This window comes from Triturus cristatus, chromosome 5_1 (assembly GCF_964204655.1).
Source record: "Triturus cristatus chromosome 5_1, aTriCri1.1, whole genome shotgun sequence".
NCBI lineage: Eukaryota > Metazoa > Chordata > Amphibia > Caudata > Salamandridae > Triturus > Triturus cristatus.
This window is the reverse complement of record NC_140587.1, coordinates 464191957-464211057: the sequence shown is the minus strand read 5'-3', so window position 1 is coordinate 464211057 and position 19101 is coordinate 464191957. Positions and strand designations below refer to the sequence as shown.

Here is a 19101-nt window from a genome sequence, read left to right as displayed (position 1 = left end):
ACAATGTGCTTTCCTGCTTTTAACATATCCATATGGCTTCTTATTTATGTTGCTTTCACTCCATCTGTAGTCTCAATTGATGCTTTAGATACTTACACCCACAACTATACTATGTCACTACACACTATGCCACGCCACTCCTCCCCACACCACTCCTTTCCAACCACTCCTCCCCATTGCACTCTACACCACTCAACGCCACTCCATGCTACTCCACTTAATGCCACTCTACGTCACTATTCACCACAACACTACACGCCACTCTGCTCCACTTTACGGTACTCCACTCTACACCACTGCACTCTATGCCACTCCACTCGACCTGACTCTATGCCACCCCACACAATGAAAGCCCACAGAAGGAAGGGGTGTGTGTCTCAGCCTTCCCCACGGTCACAATGGAATCACTATCAGTAATACTAGGCAAAGTCAAATCAGGTTCCCCTTTGTACCCAGCACCACCCATTATCCTGCAGCATGGAGCTTCCGAGATCTTTCCCACAATGCTTAGGCTCCTCAATCTCTTTACACCGGAACAGTTGCCTGGGCTTGGAAACAATCAGTGGTCAAGCCTCTGTTAAAAAAAATCTAATCTTGACCCCCCCCCCTTGTGCCCGGGAAATATAGATGCATCTCCTTGCTCCCAGTCATAGGGATGTTTCTGGAAAAACGCATCAAGCAAACGCTCTCTCTATATCTGGAGAAATCTTCTCGGTCCTGCGCAGACCGGTTTCTTTCCTCAGCGCAGCACGGAAACCACAATATTAGCAGTAATGGAAGAGTTGAAATCTTTCCTAGACAAAGGAGGTGCTACTGCTATCATTCTCCTCGACTGGAGCGGTGTTTGATACAGTTGATCATGAAACACTGATGAGTTACGTTGGAATAAAGGATGGTGCACTGAACTGGCTATCCTCATTTTTGACAGAAAGGTCCTTTCAAATTTGGGGTCCACCATGCTATTCTGATGTCCTCCCTCTAAACTGCGGGCTTCAGCAGGGCTCAGTATTGAGCCACACACTTTTTAATATCTATCTGCACCCTTTGGCAGACATAGTGAGGGAATTTGGAGTGCCAATTCCTATGCAGATGACACTCAATTGGTAGTCTCTCTGGCTCCAGGAGCAGGTTCACAACAACTACTAACCCCATGCTTGGAAAAAGTAGCAAGCTGGATGGCAAACTGCTCACTCAAGATAAGCAGACAAAACAGAGTTGATGCTGCTAGGAAACAAACCTGCCATTCCCTGCCTCTTGCATAAGGAGTTTAGGCATGAGGTTAGATAGTTCGCCATCTATTGAGGCCCAGGTTAAAAAACATACAACAACCTGTTTCGGCTTGAGCAGAATTTTGAAGAAAAACTTAGACCTGCTGCTCCCCACAATCCAGGTGGTCAGTGGTCCAAGCGTTGATTCTTTCCCGTCTTGACTAGAGGAACTCTCTTTAACTGGGCTCACCTAAATATATTATCAAGAGATTCCAGGTGGCCCAGAACATGGCTGCAAGGATCATTTTCAGACTTTCCAAATATGAATTGGTAAAAAATGCAAGGGCCTCCCTGCACTGGTTACCAGTGGAAGAGAGAGTCACATTTAAGGCACTCTATTTGGCACACAGGGTAATCAATCTCAAAGGGCCTCCTTTGATCAGCAATCTCCTGGTCTCTTACACCCCTAGCTGAACCTTAAGGTCCTCCAAAGCACGGCATCTAAAAGTGCCGCAAATACGAAGGAGCAGATGGGGAAGCAGATCCTTCTCGTACTCGATACCAAAGCTGGGAACTTAATGCCCCATGAGCGGAGAATGGAAGCCTTCAAGTAGCTACATGCTACATAAATTAGCATAGCACATAATGCCACTCTAACCTATGACAATCCACACCACTGCACTCAGCTCCTTGCCACTCTACTCCACACCACTTCACACAATGCCACTTTACGCCACTTCACTCTAATACGCTCTCCTATGCCACTCTTATAGCCATGTTAAACAGCAGCCACGCTGCTGGACAACACGGCTGAAAGACACTGGCAAAGCCAATAGCTCCGACATGGGCAAGCCCTATTGGCTAAGCCAATGGCTGTTTTCTCTCAGGGCCTGGAATGAGCATACTAATTAGGTGTGAGCTGTTGGCAGCCTAGAGAGAAATAGACAGCAAAATATCGAGTTCACATTGGTCTAATTGAATTCTTCACAGCAGGTTACAGAGTCCTCCAAGATGTGTACCCTACTGCCAATGGAGGGATGTTAATGGCAAGCAAGGGAAATGCCCTGTTGTAAATGGTCCACTGAACTATTTCAAGGCAAATACCAACTTCCTCGACCTCAGGGCCTTCTGCATACCCCAGCCAAAGGATGGAAGACCCATTGGGGCAAGTGGGCATCCCTAGCATGACCAAGTGGTACCAGCCCTGAAGAAAACACAGCAACTGAAGTTCAAAAACACGTCTGGTAACAGTTTTCTATACACATAATGCAGCCAGGACGGCTTCAGTGCAGCAGAAGGCACAGAAGACTGCTCTCCTTTTAGGCAGATTTTCACAATGGAGTGGTTCAGGTGAGTTTTTTTAATGGGTAAACCAAATGAGCGGTTTGTGATGCGGTCGAGCCAATCTTAATCACATTCCTGGATCCCCACTGTCAGTTCAAAACTATCAAGATTCTAAGTATTCAAATACTAGGATAGTAGCCCTCTGGCTCAGCAGCGTGGAGCACCTCTTTTCTTTGCAACTCCAACTCTGGCCAGCCCATCCAACTAAACTTTGACAGAAATCTCATCCTTTGGTAAAGGCCTTCTTTTGTGCTCGGCTTGGAGGTTTCCTTGTATAAATGGGAAAGCCACTACAAAAGGTATCAGGAAACCCAGATAACACACTTGGTAGTAATTGTTTAGTTCTTCTGCTCTGCATTGAATGTCCAGTCTTTTGAAAGAATAGACGGCACATGTCCACCGAGCTCACAACCTCTATAGACAACAAAAAAATCTGAGTTCATGATCATTGTTTTAATACCAATTTACATATATCCAGTGATATCAGCTTTGAAGCGGTTATTGACTAAATATTAGAAATTAAATGTTGACCATTTACAAAGTAAGCTCCAGTAACAAGGCTGCTGGGAACCATATAGTTCTAGATCTACTTGTTCCCATTATGCGGTGAAACTATTTCTTTCATCCTGCGCCCTTTCTCTTTATTCTGTGTAATTACATAAAGATATGTGCACAGCATATTGCCTTATCAAAGTCATTGATAAAGTGATTGATATGGGAACATAGAAAACAACAGATAGAGCACACATGGCTGGGGTCCTTTACAGAGCTACAACCACTGGACTGCTCAAAGTACCAGGAACAGGAAATCATGGTCAAAATATGAGCTCTTTATACAAACTATAGCACAAGTAACCACCAACAAAGCAGACAAGAGTACAGGCGCTTTTTCCGAAGCAAGGGTGCTCTCACCGTTAGGCCAATGCCGATGAAGATGCAGATTATCCCAATTGTAATGTAGGCACAACAGCGTCTGCGAGGAAGGGCACTACCAACGGAGGAGCTGCAGAAGGAAGAGGGTTTGTTTAGTAAATACAATTGAAACAATCAAATATACCACCAAATTCAGAAGCCCAATGTAATGAGACGTCCAGGATGCTTTGTCTTGAGATAAAGCAGGATGTTAAAAACATCTGTATTTCTATATATCACCATCTTGTTAGGAGGCTGCAATGCACCAAATGTAAGGCTAACCATCTTGCTAATATGAACGGGGAAAAAATGGCGGGCAAGAGTATTTTACTGTGGGGAAAAAGTTAAGCAAAGCACTGCTTTGCTAACCTCTAAGAATTCAAAGCTGGTATTTGGTGCCAATTTTGGTTTTTGATTAATAATAATATTACTAATTAGCCCGAAGGGATCCCAATGTCAAGTTCAATAGGGTACCAGCAGGATCACTGTCAGGGCATTAGTATTAAAAACGTTGTTTACATGTTTGCCCTGTACAGGCCCCAATGGAAGAAGGCACGTGGGCCTGTATCAGCTAAGGAGGACTAAACATTGAAAGAGTTACAGGTAGATAGAGTATGTTGCTGTGATTTACATCTTGTGAGCAAAACCAGGAGGATGTGCCAGGCTTGCATTACACAATTATCATAGTTTAATCACAAAAGCAAAATTTAAAATAAGCAGAAAGAAACATGCTAAATATTCTGAGGTAAACAAAACTGTTGAAATACCTCTGCGTGACCTTAAATCTTATGTCCATATATACCGGGCAGTGTTTACATTCCAACTGTCCTGTCAAAGGTATCACTTAAATCAAACTTTGAATATATCATTTTTCATCCGAGTACAAACCGATACGGTATTCGTAATGACGGCTGAAGCAGATGTTTCTAGTGTATGACAGCTGAAGCAGATGTTTCTAGTGTATGACAATACACGTTTACTTTTAAATTGTGGATATGGCGTCAAGAAGGAAGGATTTAAGTCACAAATAAATCTATGAGATTTTGGATTTTAATTATTTAGGACCTTGGACAAATATACTCTTAGGCAGTGTTAGCACTAAAGATTTTACACTAAGTAAAGATAGTCAGATTAAAGGCAAGGCACAAATCATACCTCCACAAAGGTTTAGTCAAGGAAAGTGAACATTTGCAGTTAAATCAAGGTAGCACCATAAGGATTTTTCCTGCAACAAACAATACAAGACAAATAGGCTCCAGGTCGTACTCAAATGTACAGCAAAATTAGAAAGAAAATCCGATTTCTTTCTTTGGAGAATCACAATAGTATCCAAAATGAAACCGATTCTAAACTGGCCATGGAATTTATTCATGACACAAGCATTTAGACAATCGCATGCATTTCTAGAGTTACTCATGAAGGTTTTGTAGCTGATGGTCTTAGACATTTGTTGAGGGATCTAAGTATCTTCTCCTAGATAATAGCAAGCGGACTTCACAAAGTGATTAAACTAAATCAGTTAAACTTCCTATTGACTTAAAAATCATAGCATAAGCAATCACTGTTTGGACAATTTAAAAAGAGCAGCATTAGATAAAGGCATACCCGTACTTGTACTGACGTTTACTTGACAAGCGGAGGGTTCACAGCGGCAATGCTAGTATGCAGTGCTCAGGCATTATGTTGACATCAGTGTTGTTTGAAGGTGAATTGCAAGAGCAAATGTGCAATACAGGCACACGCCTCACCTTGACAACAAGCATCACTGATGGGGATCACAGCGGCCAAGCGGTCAGCAGGTGCACAGGTTTTAGTGATCTTAGTGGTCTCAGTGATGCTGAAGGGGGATGACAGTTTAAAAGCGAAAAGCAGGCACATTGGCCTTAGTTAACAGGGGGCAGGGGGGAGGGAAATATCAACCGCAACGAATGATGCATGCACACAGGCCAAAAGACGAGATTAGTGTCACTTAATATAGGTTCTTCTTAGGCAATGCTGGGGTGCAGGCACATGGACGTCACACCAACCTCAGCACTGCTCGCAGTAGGATTGCACAAGACACAGTGGTAGTGAAAAACACAAGCTATGAAAAGGGATGGAGGTGGCTCACAATGGAAGTCACTGGTCGAGCGGTCAGTGGTTTGCAGGCTTCCAATCACTACAGGTCAGGAGCGTCCGTTCTCCTCAAAGCAGCACTTTGAAACACCATATGTGTATAACTATACCCAAGCCTCCACAATTGTTAGAAAGTGCCTCTTTTGACATGGTTAGCCCCCTCACTTTTTGCCTGGAAAATTATGTAGTTTCGATTGTAGTGAACAGGGTCCAGACCACCCAGGTCCCCTGTGCCAGTGCTTCTTCACTAAAACTGTTCCCCAATTGGCAACTTCAGCCTCCTGTAAGTCCCTAGTAAATGGTACCTAGGGGATTGGGAACTGAAGAGGGTCCCTTAGGGACCCCTCACCAAGGCCATGCCACTGCCCTTGCAGCTGTCATGCCCTGCTGCAGTGAAAAACAACAAAGACGACATGACACACTATGTGCAATGCCAACAAGCACTGCCTAAAGTATAAGTAAGTCGCCTCTCTAGAAGGCCACACAGCCCTAAGACAGGGTGCACTATATCAAGTGTGGGCATATCTGCATGAGCAGACATGCCCCTACAATACTTATGTCTATTCTTAGATATTGTAAGTGCTAGGGTGGAAAGAAGTGAAGACTTCGTATGGTGAGTTACTTCTTTATTAGGCAGCAGGACACACGGACATACACAATGCCAGCTCCCTCCTTCTCTCTCCTTCTCAACCGTCTTCCCCTCAGCTTCTGGAACTCCCGTCGAACCTCCACGCGAAGGTTCCATGTGGAACTCCACATCTAGAACCTAACACATCTTTCCCCTATACAGTTTAAAACAAATTACATACATACATGTTTCCCTAAAACAGCATAGCAAACCAAACTCTAACATGTCACATTGTTCATTAATACATTTCATAATCACGAAATTTGCAAGGCAATTTTGTTGACCTGGACGAACACTACCGAAGATGGGAATCTATAGATGTACTAGTTTGGCTAGAATCAGTAACAGGCCAATTGACACAAGATGAGTTACAGTGGTTAGAAACAGAAATCTTGCCCTTATTCCACCACCTTTCATCTTCCAATTGTACTGCACTCTTATTCGTTCTCACCACAAGTTGAGGTTGAGAAAACTTAGATGAACCTTTGGGTAAAATTCTAGAACATTTAACACGCACCCAATCTCCCACTTTAACATTCAGCTGTCTAGTGCTAGATTGAACACACTTCTTTTGAGCATCATGTCTTTTCTTATCAACCTCTTGCAATTTTGTTATAGGCACACTAAATACCCCCATCCATCCTCTCAATATTTTAGAAGAGGGAATTCGACCCCTGAGTAAAACAAAAGGAGAAACTCCTGTATCCGAGTTCAGAGTAGAGCGTACAGCCCATAACAGATTCTTAAGTTCTTTTTTACAATCAAGACCGCTAGCCTTAGAGAGTTGAATGTTGTCCTTAATCACCCTATTAAACCTTTCCACCAGGCCATTACTCCTAGGGTGATAAAGCGAAGTCTTGGTATGTTTTATGTCAATGAATTTTAAAAACTCCTCAAACTCCGAGGAGGTAAACTGGCCGCCATTGTCAGAAACAATTTCATCAGGAACACCGTCTCTTGCAAAAAGGAACTCTAAGAACTCTATAATACAAGAAGATGTGGGAACCTTCACAAACTTTAATTCTGGCCAACGGCTGTAATAATCCATGACCACGATACCATACTCTGACACACCATGATCCGACAACTTTAAGGGACCTATGAGATCAATGGCCAATTTGGACCATGGTTTTGAAGGAACTTCTACAGCCTGAACCGGACTGGGGACAGTAATTTAAGTTTTGTCACTGACAACACACTGCATACAATCCCTGACAAAATGTTCAACATCTTTGTCAAGGCCCGGCCACCAGAATTGCTCCCTAATCCTTCTTTTCATAGCACGCATCCCTATATGTCCTTCATGAGCCAGGGTAAGAACCTTATTCCTCATTGCTGTTGGAACTACCAGAGAAGTGGAACGAAATAACCAACCATTAATGATTGACAGCTCATCAAAAACATGTTTGAATTTACCAATAGAATCACAAAGAGATAATCCATTATTCCATCCAGTGTGAATCGTGTTCATTACCTCCTTGATGTCCACATCACTGGCATAAGCCTCTCTCCATTCTTCTTGTGAAATTGCACTACATGGATTAAAAATGGCAAAGCAAAATACATCACCTTCCTCCACCTCTTCTACTTCTTTTATGTTCTCACTATTTGGCAACCTAGACAGGCAATCTGCCACTATATTTTTTTTTCCTGGAACGTACTCCACATCAAAATTATGTTCCAACAATCTATATTGCCATTTTGCAATACGGGGTGTTGCCCTCTCCCCTCCTTTCGTGGTGAAGAGTTGTACTAAAGGCTTGTGATCAACCCTCACCATAAATTTAGAACCCCACAAATAGTGCTTAAAGTGAACAATTCCCCACCAACAAGCTAAAGCTTCGCGCTCTATTACCGAGTATGTTCCTTCTGCACCCTTAAGGCTTCTTGAAGCAAAGGCTACAACATCCTCCCTTCCGTCCCTGCGTTGCATCAACACAGCGCCAAGACCTTTCTGACTGGCATCTGTCATTAATATGGTCCTATCATTAATGTCAAAAGGTTTCAGAGGAATAGCATGAGCAACCTCATGTTTAATCATCTGAAATTCCTTGTTGCATTCCTCACACCATTTGAAAAGTACACTTTTCTTAAGAAGATTCCTCATGTGAAAAGTTTTAGATGAGCAATTAGGAACGAACCTAGCATAAAACTCGATGAGTCCCATGAAAGATCTTAATTGATCCTTGTCAATTGGAATACTGAAGTTTTCTATGGCTTTGATTAGGCTATCCTTTGGTTCAATCCCTTTATCAGATAACCTATACCCCAAATAATCCACAGAAGCTACGTCCATTTTACATTTGCTCACACTTAAGGTAACACCTTTTTCTTTTAGAGTATTGAGTACCTTAGACAACGTCTCATCATGTTGTCTTTGATCCGAACCATAAACCAAAACGTCATCCTGAAACGCCATCACCCCAGGAATGTTCTTGAACATACTTTCGACGATTCTTTGGAAAACCGCCGAAGAGGATGCAAGACCGAATGGCATACGTTTAAATTGGAACAATCCTTCAGGGGTGAGGAAAGCAGTGTAATGCCGCGAATCAGGATGCAACTCAACCTGGTGGTAGGCTGAGGTCATGTCTAACAAACTGAACTTTTTCCCATTTTTGAGGGTGCTGGTCATTTCAGTAATGTTTGGTAAGGGATGCTGATCTATCCAAATGTTTCGGTTTAATTCTCGAAGGTCCACACACATGCGAAGAGAACCATTGGCCTTACGCGCCAAAACTATGGGGAAACCCAATCCGAAGATTCTATGGACTCGATGACATCACTCGCGCAGAGTTTGTCAAGTTCTTTTTTGAGAGCTTCACGTAGAGCCAATGGTACTCTCCGAACTTTATGCACCACAGGTTTGCTTCCCTCAATTAGCTTAATTCTGTGTTTGAAACCTTTAATTAACCCTAGTTTATCATTAAAAATCTCAGGATGAGTATTCACCCATGTTTCATCCGTGAGTGCATGTACCAGAACTAAGTCTTTTTTTTAATATTACTTGTTCAGGGTCATTTGGATCTAACACAATTCCCAGATTACCTTGGTCTTTCCAACTCAAAAGACATGTGTCATCTTTAGCAACATACACGATTGTACTAGCATTATTACGCTTAAAACATAAGTTAGCATCAAATTCACCTATAACATTTATGTTTTTACCACCATACGCTATAGGTTTTACTAACGAATGTCTCAAAACATGGCCTTTAGCTTCGAACAGTTCTTCCCAAATTTTGACTGAAATTAAAGTAAATGGAGATCCAGAATCGGCTAGTACTTTGATGTTGACATCATTTACAGTTAGCATACATGTGGGTCGTTTAGCCTCTGACTCAATTATAGCAATGACATCAGCATTTTGGGCATCAAACAGTGTACAAATCTGTTCTTCTTCACTAGAAGACGATGTGTCCGAGGATTGTTCAATGTTCATGACTTTTTTAGTGGATGACGTGTTGGGTAGGCTCAAAGACATCTTGCTATTGGATCTGCAAGCACTTGCAAAATGTCCCTTCTTTTGACACTTGCTGCAGATTTTATTGAGAGCAGGACAAAACTTGGATTGCCCAGGTGGGAACTGCTCCCGCAACGGTAACACTCCCAACGTTTATTAGCTCTGGAATTTTTCTCAGTGTTGCGTTGTCCATCCTTTTTCTCTTTGCGTCTATCTTTTGAGAAGGAATTTGGTTTGGTTTTTAGTGAAGAGACTGCTTGCGCTTGACCCTCTGAACTAGTTATGGACATTTGTTCTAAATGAGAAGAAGTAATTTCAATCCTTGTGGCTATTTCGAGCGCCTTCTGTAGGGACAAATTAGGTTTGTTTAAAAGGGCTTCTTGAACCTTTTTACTATTGGTCTTTTCTACCAACTGGTCCCTAATCATCTCTTCTTCAACATTTTTGTAATCACACGATTCTGCTAAAATACGCAAAGCGCCAACATAAGTAGTAGCAGATTCACCAGAAAGTTGAGCTCTTTTCCTGAATTTATGTCTTTCTAGTGTTATGTTCTTGCATGCTTTGAACCATTATCTAAAGATTTAATAGCAGTAGAATAAGGATCTTCCGCACCATGAGCTTCATCTCCGCTTCCTTCGTCTGCGCTTAAAAAAACTACCACTTTTGTAGTATGTTTAAGAATGGTGCGACCTTCAGATCCAAGACAGTGCCTTAAAATCGAAAATTTCCTCTTTTGTGTAAAGGAATCGCCATCAAGAGCGTCAAGATATGCCTCAAAGCTTTCTTTCCATTTCTCCCAGTCTAATTCAGGAGAAGATGAGCTTGGAGAAAACGCTGGAGGGGCAGATATAGATTGTTGCATTTTTAGTGGCAGCTGTTTGCGTGAGCAATTAAAATGGTTAAAACGATAAAGGAAAATGGTTGGGAACTAAACTTGGTAGTTTTGTTGGCAATACTGTTTATTTATCCTTTTCCTTCCTTATTTCATTGTTACAAATTGAAGTGTGTAGATTCTTCAATATATCAGCGTGCGCATCGCTGTATTACAAATGCACTATTGCCCGTATACAGTTTAAGAGGTTGGCTTCAGCGTGCGTTGCTAAGCAACGAGTAAACGCGCTGGAAGTTCCGGTTTAAGCGTGTGCGTCATGCGTCATACGCAGAGATCGAGGAGGGGCGCGCGGTGCTGCACGCGATGAATCGCTCGCTTCCTTTATTGCCGCCACATACCTCAAAGTTGTGGAAATACACACCGCTACAAGGATCAATGTTGTCCGGATGCTTCAGACGTCGTGGGACACTCGGAAGCCGCTTATCTTGAAGATCTCCAGGGCTCCGTCGTCCAAAGCTCTCTCGTTGCACGCATGGACGTCCTGCTGGCCAATCGTCGCCAGTGAAAAGAAGTGAAGACTTCGTATGGTGAGTTACTTCTTTATTAGGCAGCAGGACACACGGACATACACAATGCCAGCTCCCTCCTTCTCTCTCCTTCTCAACCGTCTTCCCCTCAGCTTCTGGAACTCCCGTCGAACCTCCACGCGAAGGATCCACGTGGAACTCCACATCTAGAACCTAACACTAGGGCAGCCATAGAAAGTACATGGGCTGGAAACCCGACAACTTGCGTTCCCCAGCACCATGATGGCTTCTCTGAACCCAGGAGTGTTTGGTATCAAACAACTCCCCTTAATAAAGCCAAACTGATGTCAGTGTTGGCTTTATTAAACCATGTACTCAGAGGGCACCTCAAAGGTACCCCCTGAAACTCTGATGTGGTCTCTGACTGACTTTGGGTAGCCTGCCACCACCAGACAGGTTTCTAGACCCCTGGGTCGAGAGCCTCTGCTCTCTGTGGCCAAAAACAAAGCACATCCTGGGCGGAGGGGTCACATCTACTTCCCCAGGATGGGCACTGTACTCAAGAGGGAAGTTTCAAAGGCCTGACACCTTTGTAATGCAATCCCAGCCTCTGCTGCTAGCAACAGATGGCATCCCCAGGTTCAAACTCCCACTTTTGGCAGGAGAACTGGTGCAGGGGTGAAGTAAAGTACATTTCTCAGTGCTGGCCATGTTGAAGATGGTGGGACTTATCCAATCAGGGCTAGGGCTCACACAGGATGGGGGCATAATAGTGGGTTTAGCCAACCTAATACTCCCCTGTAACGCCCCTAAATATAGTACTTAGGTGGCTCCCCCAGACCCTGAACCTAGTTCCGGTCGACCTAAGACGAGAAAGGAAGATGACGACTCCATGCATAGAAGACAAAATACACCCACTGACTTGGCCCCAGCCCTACCGGCCTGCCTGAAGCTTCTAAGACACTGCAAAGAAAACTACCCCTGCCCTATACCCAGCAACGTACACAACCCAGAGGAGCACTGCCTGCCTTCGAAAAAGCCCAAGAAACCAAGACAAAGGACTCTGGTGCTCTCCGCTCTGCACCCGATGACTCCGGCCTGAGTCCAGGTGGCCCACCGGTCCAGTAAAGGTTCCCCAAGAGATCCTGAGTCAGAGTCCAACGCTGGCCGACCCCTCCTGGACTTCACAATGACCCCTGCACTTCACAATGACCCCTGCTGCGTAAATCCGAAGCCTACCTCCAACTGTGACCGGCTCTGATAAGAGAAACCCAATGTCAAAGGAAACCTCTGCACCTGCAGCCCCTGGGCCTTGAAGAGCTCAACCGATGGTATCTGGCGACCCACTACATTCCAACTTACTCTGCTGTCGCTGGTGTTCTTTGTGCAGCCTCCGGTTGGACGCCTGCAGCCCGTTTCCAAAACAGAGTTTCTACATTCACTTGCATTGGGCACCCGGCAACGTGTTTGCACCCTGCACCCGGCCATTCCTGTGCCGCAGGTGGTGAATATTTGCTGCTGCCTTGTGCCCCTTCCCTGTGCTTGCCTAAGTCTCCGAAGCTTGAGCCCAGCAGCCGCTTTATTTACCTGCAAGCAGCGTGTCTTCAAGCACCCCTAATCTCCATTGATTAATATTTGGCCCTAACACCAGATTTGACCGCTGCACCTAGCTGCCCCTGTGCCGCTGGTGGTGCAGTGTTTGTGCTTACCTGAACCTTGCCCTCTGCTGCGAAGGCTGCAACTGTAAGTTGTGTGCTTACCTGCAAAGGCACATTATTGTTTTCCTCCCATAGGTTAACACTGCAAAGACTGAAAATTGCACTTTCAACTTTTGAAACTGAAAATATTTTTTATTTAAAAACTTATTTGCTTTTTTGAAAGTTTTGTGGTCCTAGTAAATAAATATACCAAAGTACTATTGTTATAAATTGGTCCCCGATTTATTCATTGAGTGTGTCTCATTTATTGCCACTGTGAATACAACAAATGCATTAACACAACCCTCTGATAAGCCTAACTGCACTACCACAACAAGCAACAAGCATTTGCAATGAAATAGGTCTCGCATTTATAAAACTCTCATAAATGGGAGACCTACTGCATTTCAAATGCTTGTTTGCCTATGTGGCGTTTTCTCTTTAATATCGGCCGCGCCGCTTTCCTTAGACGAGACGCGTCTAAAGAAATTGGCGAGGCCAACATTAAAGTTAAAGCGCAGCCCGGGCGCTTTAATAAAAAAAATTTAAAAGCATTTGTTCGTCAAGTTGATAAACAATTTTTTTTTTGCCAAGTTGACAAATAATTTTTTTTTGTAAAGGCACCTCATGCCACGCCTTCACTTTAATGTCCGCCACGCCAATTTCATTAGAGACGGCTCATGTAAAGAAAGGTGCTTGGCTGATGTTAAAGTAAAAGCGCCGCATGGGGTGCTTTAAAGCATTTAATAAATAAAGAAAGAAGCGGGCAGATCTATTGAAAGTAGATATCGCTGGACAAATAAAGAAAGAAAGGCGCGCAGCCATTGCAGGAAAGCTCGTCGTGTCTGGAGTAGGACAAAATAATGAAAGAAAATAGTTCTCACAGACTAAATAAACATACCGTGTAACCACACAAGTAAAAGGTCCAGTCCTTATGGAAGGTTACAAATGCAGACAAGGCGTTACTAAGGAGGGACTAACAAGCTTATTAATGAATCAGAAGCAACCATTTAGAAAGGACAGTAACAGGAGCCAATTGAAAACATGGGCAGAGAGTGGGCAGAGCTCCAAGTTCATACCTGAGTACAGAATGCCTGCAGAGCAGCGCATGCACTGACCAGAAATAGAGCATCTATTTAGTCTCTGTACAACCTCTTGAGAACTTCTGGACTCACTACACACTATACCTCTTTTCGGTAGAGTATATGGTGAGCCAGTGTCTCACAACCACGCAAAAACGGACAGAAGTGCAATAGCTTAGTTCAAAACCCCTAATCAGAGGTCTGTGTGAGTGCTTAATTTGTAAAAAAGTAAGTGCCAGGGCCCTCACCAGGAGGTCTCTGCAGCTTGCACCACCCATCGCCCCTGTCATCGGTGCCAATGATGGTACCAAAACAACTACAAACCATCTCTCTCGCCTGCAAGAGCGACAGTTCAGATTATTCTAGATCCGCAAAGCTAAAGGAATGGCTGTGGAGGAAGGAATCATTTATTTTTTATGTAGATTTTATTCATAAACAACCGTTGTTCTGCTCATCTTTAAAATAAGATGAGCAGCGCCACCATGTGGCGACTGTCATAAGTGTGGTGTTGACAATTAAGTGCTGGTGCCGAGCACCGTAAACCACCGGCTCAAATTAAGCACAACACAGTACCTGTATGCATCCCTCACAATGCTGATGGCAAATAATTTTATCATATACATTCCATTCTGTCCCTTCGGAGAGCGATATGTCCAAGACTTATTTAACTCCATTCAAGGCACTGCTCCCTCTCTCCTTCTGCACCAAGAAACAATACAATAATCATTTAATAGCATAACAAAATATAAAGTGCTTATAACACAGTGGGAGAATGGGTGATCGGACGACACATATACAAATTATTTGCAGGAGCTCTGAGGGCATCATCACACCTCAGTGAGAAAACAGTCTGACAGTAGTGAGAGGAAGGAATGGGTCTATTTAGCCACTCCATAAAGTGCAAGTGTTTCAACCAATGAGATAGGATGCTGCAGAAAAAGCCACGTTTTCCAAACTTGCACCTGCAACAAAGCACCAAATGCACACACACATGTACTGTCAACACGTGCTGGCGGAAGGCCTTACGGCTGAAGCAACTGAAAGCAGATGCTCACGGGGAGCTTATCAATGGGTACCAGGGATACACCAATATCTAGCAGCCAGAAAGGTGAAAGAAACTCCGACATCACAGTAGAACACCCATAGGGTGCAGGAATCAACGTTTTCAGTATGCAACAGAGATATAGCGGGATAGCCATGCATCTGTGGCTCCTACACAGCCTCCCCCCACATCCCAGTACACCCCAAATCTACGTTTTCAACTTGCCACCATCGCTGCTAGGATACACCTCAATTTTAAGCCAGGGAACCTACACCGAAGGAATCTGCATCTTCATCACTGCTGACCAGGCACATTGCTGCTTCTGCTTCCTGCGGTCACCTCCACTGGTCCCTGGAGCAGCAGCTGTGCATCACACACATGCAGCCGCCGCCAGAGGCTGTGCGCACATAGAGTGGGATGCCAGAGCCACCTTAGCTTCCCGGATCCTGCAGCAGTCTCCCTCTGCCTTCCCTACCCAAGGCATGGCCGAGTGCACAATGTGGCCACTGTGCTGCTACCTGTCCTTACTTTCCCAGTCACAGTTTGCCTTATGCTACCTTTGGCTCATGACGGTATCCTGGCGCATTGGTGCATGGAGGAGTCAGGTGAGGAGTCTGGATATTAGAATCAGAGCTGCACTGAAAATCACTTGGACCATCGAAGAGGAGACAATGTATCTATGCTCTCTGGCTTCTGGAGGTACAATGCAGGCATTGGTACAATTCTGGGCAATGATGCCAGTGACTAAAAACCAGACCTCACAGTTTTTCTACTTTGCTCTGAGCTTTGCAAACCTGATGAAGTGCTGCATACCACCCAGGACCTGCAGCACTATGCATCAAAAGGTTGGGTGATAAATGACAGGACTTATCACCACAGTTCCTTGAAATGAGCCAATGACACAGAATACAGCTTGAGTTGAGAGCTTCATGTGTGGTGAGACTGCAGCACGGGTGTGGGTGCACGGTTCAAGGTGGCACATACTGGCCAGGGTGTCGTGAGCGCTCATCCAATCAATAACATCTTAGGCTGCTGCTCTGCAGGCATGATGACAATAAATCACACAAGAATGGTACATATGGTTCTTCCCCCTCTTCATCTTCATTTTTTTTAAGTTCCATCTTCCTGATGCGTCACAGCAAGAGCCTTGTAAGCCCTACTTTGCTGCAATTCAAGATATTTTGCGGGGGCTTGTAGCGTTAGTACCAAGTACTGGTTAAGGTCATATAAACAACCCCGTTTCTAATTACTTGAATAACAAGGAAATGAGGTCTCATAACTTATTTTATCCAAAGATGCCCATTAAACCTAAACACGTCGTATGGCAAGATTAATAAATCAGTTGCTGAACTACAAAACCTTTGCAGCTGCTGTGAATGCAACAACTAATTAATAACACGGGCCAACAACGAGAAAACAAAGTTTCAAAGCACTCGGCCACGAACACAGAGTAAATGAACTAATATGGCAAAAAGTGCGACCCAAAGAAATGGCCCAATAAATTCAGAAAAAGGCAAAGCCTGCATCGGGTCCTCGGTACCCTTTGACACGGTTTAATCTTATTGCCTGCTTTATTTGAAAGTCCCAAAGCGCTGGAAGTGTGAATACAACACGTCTACTCGTTCAGTTTGCAGAGTTAGTGGACACGTTAAGCATCTTTGAAACAGTGTGAAAATGCAATACGGCTGGAAACAAACTCCAATCGATGTATATGTGTAAAATGCATCGCATTCAGAGCATAGTTTCCCGATTTCGAGACAGTCAATTGAGTATCATGTTCCGCGGTTTTGTATACTTTGATCTAACATTAGAATGACTCTTTCATGTCGGCTCTGCGGTTCACATTCATGGCCTCAAATCGTCGATTAAGCCTTAATTCCCTCCACATTCACAAGGTCTGAAGACAGCCCTCGTGATTGAGATTCGAGAATTAACGCTGCGAGCGCTCGCGTGATCAGCGTATGGCGTGCTCAAACATTCCTTGGTAAAGGCGCGGCGGTGCTTTATTCACGCTGCCCGTCGACACGCTTTAAGGATGTCCCTCACGCCAACAATTCCCATCCCTCCTATGACCAATATCTGATGCTATAAAAAAAAAATCCAAAGCAGTAATGTCAAAAAGACTCAATGTTATTTATGGCTCTGGTACAGAGAAACGAGAGTGAGTGGCTGGATTCTGAATCGAGTAATTCACTGCTCCAACGTTAACCACTGTTGCTACATCATAAAGCAGTGGTCTTCAAACGTTGTTCTGTCAAGCCCCCCCCCCCCCCTCCCCCGAGCAAGATGTTTGGGGGTCTGCCCCCCTCAAACATATGAAAGTGCAGATTGAGACAAGGGTAAGAAGGCTAACTAAATCAGCAGTATATAGGGAATTCCACTGGGCAAAAGCTTCATCCAGGTTCTCTTACCAAAGCCTTATTCAGGCCTTCTCTGCAAAGCACCATCCTGACCTATACTCACAACATCCTATCCTGAAAGCCCTGCAAATTTGCACCCATACCATAATTGCCAAGCTTTCAGAATGCTTATGTGTGGCATTCCCATGGTTTCAGTGTGCTTAGGAGTGACATTCAACGACCAAATGTACGACACTTAGAGGAAGACTTTCCCATGACCAAAAACAAGCAATGAAGCGCATGGAAACAGCTAGATATCAGAAATTACACACTTTTAAGCAATGAGAAGCATTCAAAAGTTCTAGAAACTGTAAAAAAAAAAAAAACATTTGCAATGGAAGTTCACTAACCGACTACCCCTTAGTGACCTGGCCAATACAAAAATTAGCAGAACTGCCAGACACCAGCACTTTTTCCCCTTATGTGAACATACTTTAAACAGTAATAAGAAGAATACCCTCTAAAATGCGTTCTGGAGCTCTCTTAATACCGGACTGATAATAAAAGTAAACAAAGACTAAATAGCCATGGTAAACACGTATACAGATGTGTATATGTAAAGTTCTATTTAAGCATCCTGTTCAGGCATCTGCAGAATTTTGAAACCTGAAAATATCACCAGTATTTCTCCCTGGGAAGGGTGTCAACCCTACTGTCTGCTTAAAAGAACAACACAGCAGATAGTGACGAAGCCCACTGCAGGACCCAGGAGTGGCCACCTTCTAAAGACAGATGCTCGCCTGGGAAACAAGTCTGTATGCTGCCCTCAACACGAGGCGGAGGTGAAAAGGACCATTTCTAACCCGACTGTGGCCTCTGCTAGTGAGGAGAAAAATCTGCCTGGAGCCTGAAAAGATCCTCCAAAACATGGTCCTCGGTGTCATTTAGAGCGACCTCCTCCGAAGAATGCAAATGGTCGAATGTGGCATGAAAAAAAATGCCACCCCCCACATGCTGGCTAATGAAACTGAAATACTAAACACTTATGTATTACTAAAATACAACAGAAACCCATGCTTGAATTGTAAAACATCCACAGGCCATGTGTCACCTCTAAATCAAAGTGAGGGGCAGGTGCACTGTGACCATCCGCAGGTCTTTGCTACCTTATACATTTCCGAGGCTGTACCTGCTCTTCCTTACACAAGTCCAAGTCATTCTCAGGAAATGCCACCTGCCTTTAAAAAGAAGACCAAAGATGCACAATGACTGAGAAATGGTACAAAATGCACCAATGAGAACCACTAGTGCTTATGTTCTGGGGCTTCTGCTCGTCACTGGTGCCCCCCCTCCCTCAAGATGACTCCACCCCCCCCCCCCAGGGGCCTACAGTTTGAAGACCACTGTCATAAGGCATTCCAGGATCTTCTGGCTGGCTTCCATCCTGTCAGAGCAGTGCTGGAAAGCCGGGAGCACAGCTCCTGGAGGAGGGGGCACAGAGTGGTGGGAGTGGGTGGCAGGAGGTCATGTACTTTTGTCTTAAAATTTGGGACAGGGAGGACAGCCCATCGTATGCATGGTTCTCTATCACTCCTCTGCTCCTGGATTTAGGGGGCATACAAACAAAATTATAGATGGGTAAAAGGTGAATTATGGGGCTCTGAGTGACACCACCGACAACTCGAGCTTCGTTCTCTATCTGACGTCATGCAGAACCACTCGGAGAAAATAATTCCTGTAATTCACGGTTAGTCATCTATAATCCTTGTTGCTGTGCACGATTCTCATGGAGAGCCATTAGTGTGAGTGACTGGATTCTAAATCTTCTTATTCACTGCTGATGAATTAGAGAAATGGTGGGAAACAGAACTGGTTACCTCCTGATGCTACATCATAAACGCATACCCAG

General features: G+C 44.2%; 1 protein-coding gene across 1 annotated transcript in view; it reads right to left on the bottom strand.

Annotated features, from left to right (window-relative positions):
- Positions 1-19101, bottom strand: part of PIP4P2 (phosphatidylinositol-4,5-bisphosphate 4-phosphatase 2) — a 200729-nt gene that overhangs the window by 31130 nt on the left and 150498 nt on the right. The window contains exon 6 of the mRNA XM_085605302.1: positions 3465-3555. Within this exon, the coding sequence (XP_085461428.1) occupies positions 3465-3555 (91 nt within the window). The remainder of the gene's footprint in view (positions 1-3464; positions 3556-19101) is intronic.